Source organism: Cyprinodon variegatus, unplaced genomic scaffold (assembly GCF_000732505.1).
Source record: "Cyprinodon variegatus isolate N-32 unplaced genomic scaffold, C_variegatus-1.0 Scaffold861, whole genome shotgun sequence".
Classification (NCBI taxonomy): Eukaryota; Metazoa; Chordata; class Actinopteri; order Cyprinodontiformes; family Cyprinodontidae; genus Cyprinodon; species Cyprinodon variegatus.
The window spans coordinates 259,460-266,141 of NW_015151314.1; the positions used below are offsets into that span (position 1 = coordinate 259,460).

General features: G+C 47.3%; 1 protein-coding gene across 1 annotated transcript in view; it reads left to right on the forward strand.

Annotated features, from left to right (window-relative positions):
* LOC107099341 (solute carrier family 12 member 9-like) overlaps positions 1-3,787 on the forward strand; it is an 8,801-nt gene extending 5,014 nt beyond the window's left edge. The window contains exons 2-4 of the mRNA XM_015397418.1: positions 1,377-1,551; positions 2,544-2,690; positions 2,763-3,787. Coding sequence (XP_015252904.1) covers positions 1,377-1,551; positions 2,544-2,690; positions 2,763-3,682 — 1,242 coding nt within the window. The 3' untranslated portion in view covers positions 3,683-3,787. The remainder of the gene's footprint in view (positions 1-1,376; positions 1,552-2,543; positions 2,691-2,762) is intronic.
* The last annotated feature ends 2,895 nt before the right edge of the window (positions 3,788-6,682 follow it).

Consider the following 6,682-nt stretch of genomic DNA (forward strand, 5'->3'; position numbering starts at 1 on the left):
GCTGCAGACGGGCTAACGTTAGCCCTGGCCGCCGCAGATGGGCTAACGTTAGCCCTGGCCGCCGCAGATGGGCTAACGTTAGCCCTTGCCGCTGCAGACGGGCTAACGTTAGCTCTGGCCGCTGCAGACAGGCTAACGTTAACCCTGACCGCAGCAGACGGCCATTTTGGTTTCCATGTAGTTTGGGGTTTGAGTCTTCCACTGTGACCACCTCAACTACAGATAAAGAGCTGCGCTGCACAGCTAAACGGCTCCACAGCGCCACCTACCAGCCTGGCGGTGCAGAGGGAGCCCATTTGTCCTCAGTTTTAGGTCAAAATGTTTTGTTAAAAAAAAAAATCAATACTAGGAACCTGAGCTTGTAAATTGATTCCCGCTAAGGAGGATGTTCACTCATTCGCTCCGCCTCTCTCCGCCAGGATGCTACGCTCTAAATCCGCTCCGTGCTAACCTTCATTTTCCCGCCGCTCCGGCGAAATCGCACCACGCTCACTCAGATTTTCAGCAGAAGGCATTTTCTGACAGTTTTCCTTCCTGTACTGAAGCCAGGACCCTGAGACACGCGGCGTTTGATTTAATGATGCGACCGATACACGTGGACCGCCTTATTTAACTGGCTGTTAAATTATCGCAGCCGGGAACGCAACCTCGCTCCATCATGTTGCTCCGCCTCTTCTATTTAATTATTCATTTATTTTATAGCGAGCGCATCGGAGCGAATAACCTTTGAATTGAAGACCGCTCTGATCTCCACCATATTTCTTCCTCTCCACGCTCTGCCAGGAACTAAAACATCCACAGATATTATATCAGGCAGCCAAAAATCTCAATATATATTACCAACAGGATTTGGTAATATAGTCTGCTCTGATATTCATAAGTCAGAAATCCAGTAACACACTGGTACCACTGGTTTCACTGGTATCACTGGTACCAGATGAGATGAATGCAGCATGCAGGAAACCCAGCGGTTGCTATGGCGCCACGCAGGCTTTTCTTATTATTCAGAAAGTTGAAGTTTGCATTAATCCTGATAAATGACCTGAAGCTGCTTTGATGATGGAATAATTATCGATGATTTGGATTCATTTGGATGTTTTTCAGGATTCGCTTCAATAAGTTTCAGCTAATTAACCTTTAAACGTCAAACATGAAGCTGCAAACAGACCAAACTGGTTATTAACGTCCCATCATGACCATCAGGGTTGTTTCTGGGTGGTCCTGGTTGTAGCGGGTAGACGTCTGGGTGCTCAGGGCTCAGAGAAGGGATGTGCACCTGATGATGATGATGATGATGATGATGGCGGAGGCTTCTTCATCTCCTGCTGATCCATGAGGCCTCATCGTCTCGCTCGCTGTCTCCCTCCCGCCTGCAGGTGCGTAAATACCTTCTGATGCTGGACGTGAGGAAAGACCACATCAAGTTCTGGAGACCTCAGGTCCTCCTGATGGTGTCCAACCCCCGCAGCAGCGTGGGCCTCATCACCTTCATCAACGACATCAAGAAGAGCGGCCTGTACGTGCTGGGACACGTCCAGCTAGGAGACCTGAGTAAGTAAGGTGGTTCTGGTTCCAGTGCTCCCAGTCTGGATACTGGTCTCTCAGACTCTCCTGTCCTGCTGTCTGATCATGTCTCCATGGTGGAGCAGAAGGACGCAGCTCAGTTCAGATCATGTCCTTCATTCTCTGAAGGTTCTCTGGTTCTGATGGAACCTGCAGGTTTTCATTCAGGCAGGAACAGGAAGAGGATTTTCTGTTTTCCTGTTTCTCTCCTGGTTTGAAAAACTCCCCAGAGGAAGAGAGCAGCGATGGCGTCTGGATGGCGTCTGGATGGCGTCTGGATGGCGTCTGTGTTTTGATTAAAATTGTACCTGAAGCGGCCTGCCGCCATGCCGCCGCTCGGCGCTCTGATTGCAGGGTTTGCTTTTCCTGGTTCTCCTGTTAGCAGCTGCTGTTCAGTTGAACTAATTCCAGGTGGAAATGATGGAGGGATCCTCCTCCGTCCTCCAGGCCTGATTTCATTTCTTCCTCATAACAAACCCGGCCATCTTTATCCGGATCCGGAACATTCAGCTCCTTCCTGATGAGCTGCTGTATGGAAAGCCGTTATGACAAAAAATGCATTAATTCATAAAAGTATATATTTTTAAAGATTTTGTAGCTAATTTTGACTCTGATTTACTTTAAGATTTATTCATAAATATATTCAAGTTTAATTTCTTTATTTCAGGATTCGTTTAATGTATTTATCTAAATCTATCAATTCACCTCCAGATGGAACCTTCTTTATTTTTTATTTCAAAGTTAGTTATAGATTTTTTTCTCAGGTTTTATTTTAGCGGGGGTGTGGCGGCCCAGTGGTTAGGGCATAGGTCTTTGAATCCTGAGGTTGTGAGTTCGATCGCCCACAGACTGGCAGACAAAATGGCAGCCCTCTGCTCCCCAAGGGGAGGGGTTAAATTAATGAATTTCTCTCTGGGATTATTAGAGTATAAACATTTCCATCTTTCCATCTTCTGACCCGTCTGCTCTCCTCCCTTCAGGCTCTCTGCCGTCGGACCCCCTCCAGGCTCAGTACGACTCCTGGCTGTCGCTGGTCGACCACCTGAACATCAAGGCGTTTGTTAACCTGACGCTGGCCGATTCTGTCCGCCACGGCGTCCAACATCTCCTCTTCATCTCCGGACTGGGTCAGTACCACCTGCTGACGTTAAAGTGAAGATGTCAGAGCTGCTGACTGAGTTAGTCTGCTGTTCCTGTAGGCGGGATGCGCCCCAACACCTTGGTCCTGGGTTTCTATGACGACGGCCTCCCCAAGGATAAGCTGATTGAATCGTCCTTGTTTCCCACCGAGTCGTCGGATCCCGTGGTTTCCTCCCAGGTCCTGGATCAGCCGCCTCCGTACCACTTCGCCGCCCTGCGGGGGTCCGGCGATGCGGGTGAATTTGGGAACGGGAAGGTTTTAGGCCCCCAGGAGTTCGTCTCCATCATTTCAGATGCCATGAAGATGCTGAAGAACGTGGTTCTGGCCCGATATTTCAATGACTTCGACCGAGCGCAGGTCCTCTCGCCGCCGTCCTCGGCAGCCAAGGTGTTTGTCGACGTGTGGCCGGTAAACCTGCTGCGGCCGGACAGCTGCAGCTACGTGGACACCTGCTCCCTCTTCCTGCTGCAGCTGGCGTGCATCCTGAACATGGTGAAGGCGTGGCGGAAAGCCACGCTGCGGCTCTTCCTGTGCGTGGAGGAGGGGCGGAGCGTCAGAGGCTCGGAGGCCAAGCTGGGCCAGCTCCTCAAAGACCTGAGGATCAAAGCTCAGGTGTACCCCGTACCCTGGGACCAGGTGGTGGCGCTGCACTGGCAGAGGCAAGGCGGCTTCAGCAAGAACCAGAGGTCGCAGGCCGCCGACTCCGGCGCCGCCGAGGAGGAGAGCGAAGATGATTACGTCAACAGCTTCCCCAGCAACGCCACGCGAGTCTCCGACGACTACCTGACGGCCGTCAATAGGCTGATCCTGGATCAGGCCATCCCGCCTCCCGCGGTGCGTTTCCTGTACCTGCCCCGCCCCCCCGCAGACACCCGCCGCTACGCCGCCTACCTTCACCAGCTGGATCTGCTCACTCAGGACTTGGGTCCCGCTCTGCTGATCCACGGAGTCACGCCTGTTATCACCACCGACCTGTGAGCGCCGGCGGCTGCGACTGAACGGCGTTAAGGAGCTGCAGTAATGGCCGCCCTCATGGAGACGCAGGATTCCCTCCGGCGCAGCGTCGGCTCTGATGTCATTCCTCTAATGGTCGTTCCACATGTCCTCAGACCATAAAGTGCCTTTTTCCTCTCTAATGCTGCAGCTTCTTTTTCCTTTCAGATGAACGATATTAGAGATGCTTTTCCATCATGACTTTTATTCCCGGATGATTCCATGTGGATTCCAGGAAAACATTCCTTTAATCCAAATGCACTATTTTTCCTGACCTTTGCACGATGCTCAGACGTGAAAAACGTTCCGGGCTTCAGCCGCGGCTCCCACTGTTGATGACCTCCTGCGTCCTCGCCACTCCGCCGTTCCTCTCAGGAGGCCATGTTGGTCCGCCGGCCTTCAGCTAAATTGTTCGGATGAATTTAAATATCTGCTCATCTCATTACCTTAAGTGCTTCGAACGTTAAAAACAACTTTATGCAAATTGTGCTCAGCTGTGTGAACAAAGTGGGCTTTATGTGAGAGTCCTGCTTTTATCAGCGAACTAACAGACGCTTCCGAAGTATTTCCCTTAATCTGCGGTTTGAATGTTTTAATAATCGTAAATCAGCCAAATCTTTTGCTTTAATGAATCTGAATCTGATTTCCCATTTTTGAATCATTTCTCTTCTTCCTTCCTTTGTTTTTCCACTAATCTGTTGGAAAATACACTCCTTAAAGCGTCGCACTACATTTCTTCCTGTTTGATGGGATTTTTTTTCTGTGTTTTATAGAACAATAAATCCACTGAATGAAGTTTACAGAAGAAATCAGTTTTTGTATGACTGTTTAATTATGTCCACATTTTCCAGCTGTTGACTTTAATGAAAACAAATAAACGTCTTTTTCCATTTGCACAGTTGCTTCTGAACAAAACCTCTCAGAGTATACGGTAACTTTGGACGGGTTCATCTGAGCAGTGCTGGTTCTGTTACGTCTGGGATTCAGCAGCTCAGACGGAGCGATAAGCGGCTAGCCGGATGTAGCCGGATGGGCTACATGCTGCTGCTCTGCCAAGCAGACAGAAATTCTGCTCGTTCACTCGAGAACAGAGAAATGAACCTGAGAAAGACCCTCAATAAGTTAAACAGATTTTTAGGTTTGAGAATGAAGCGAATACTTCCATGGCTACATTTTTTTTTAAGGAAAATATTCATGGAAATTCAAGATAAAAGACTGTATTCATGCTAACCTGGTTTATCCTGCAAATGGTCAATTACTACACGGTTACCATCATGGGCTGTCTGTCCACAGCAGCGCAGGAACTGCTTCGGGACAAACATCCTATTGTTACGGTTAGATCCCGGACAAGCCCCCAAAAACGTTCTACCTGACTCTTAGCAAAAGGCAGACATGGATCACTTCTTTCAGGCTCCTGATCCCCAAAAAAACAAAACAAAGTTTTTGATGTTTAAGTCTGATTTGAACTAAAATGCATCATTTTTATTATTGGACCCCAATTATTTACATTTAAAGCAACAAAAACATTTTATTTCAATCTGAACTGCCAGTAGTTTCCTAAATGATCTGACTAAATAGTTTTATACTCAAGCTGCAGCGTAGTGATGCCATTAAACACCAAACAGCATAAAATTATGTTTTCAGTTGATGAGGTTCTGGTGAAGATTCTCAGTCGTCCAGGTCAGAGTCATTCCAAAAAATCAAAATCAATCCTCTGGACTTTGTTTCCTCGTTTGAAGACGTTTCTCTTCCATCCAGGAAGATTTTTCATCCAAAATGTCAGAAATAGCGTTTAGTTCCAGGTTTTATCCAGCAGCCCAACAAAGCCTGGTTTAAGTTTAGAAAACATGCAAATAGAAACGGATGAACGGGTCCCCCCCTTTGGAATGGGGGTCGTTTGGCTTCTTTGTTAGCCTGCAATGCCCCATACCTGTCTATGCCTCTGAAAGGGGGGTCGTTAGAGGGAATAGTTGGTCTGACTGACCAGGCGAGATCTCCTGGTCTTTTTTGGCAGAAGTTTAAGTTTTATGAATTAAAAGTTTCTGCTAAAATGAGAGAAACATTTGCAGTTACTGCAGCCTCAACAACTCTTTAAAAAAATGTTTAAATATATTTTAAACCAGATCTTTACACTTTGAAGAATCAAAATATAGATTTTATTTTAGTTCCTAAAATAAATGTCCAGCTGTTAGACCAAAGCTGTGGATTAGGGAGATGGCACAGAGGTCTTCCAGCCTCAGAGGATCCAATCAGAAAATAAAAACATGCAAACAGCTGCTCAGCATTTTAAGGACTTAAATTGTTTAATTTTCCATTTTTTTGTTGTTTTTATAGCAATTAATAGTTCAGTTTTTATTGTTTTATCTTTCAGGAAAGTGCATTTTATTTTTTGGTTCTGGTCTAATGGAATAAATGGAAACGTTTGTTTCATGAAGACATACATCCCAATGTGATGTCATCCTCTGTCACAGGGTCGCTGCCTTCTAGAGGCTCACAGAGGTACTGCAGGGGCGGCGCTGATGACCTCTGAACTTTTAACAGGCTGACAGAGGAATTAAACTGCGACGTCTGGAAGTTTGACAGGAAGGGATGGAACCTAATCAGGCGTCTGAGTCGTGGACCGACGCGCCATCGAAGCCAATTATCACAACAAAGCCGGGACTAAACAAAGGCTCTGCTGCCAGGAGGAAACATAATGAGGAGCGTCTCCACCGCTTCCAGTGACATTTTTCTGTCTGCGCTTATTTACATGATGCACCACCTTCAGTGCTGGAAAATGTCACAATGCTCCAAGGTTTCCAATTTAAGAAGCTGGAGAACAAAAGTTGAGTTGGTGATGATTAGAAGAGGATGGTTCTCATTACAAGGAGCATGAAGAGGAGCAGGAGAGGAGGAGGAGTGGGATAAAGGAGGCAGTCTGAGGATAGAGGAGGCAGTCTGAGGATAAAGGAGGCAGTCTGAGGATAAAGGAGGCAGTCTGAGGAT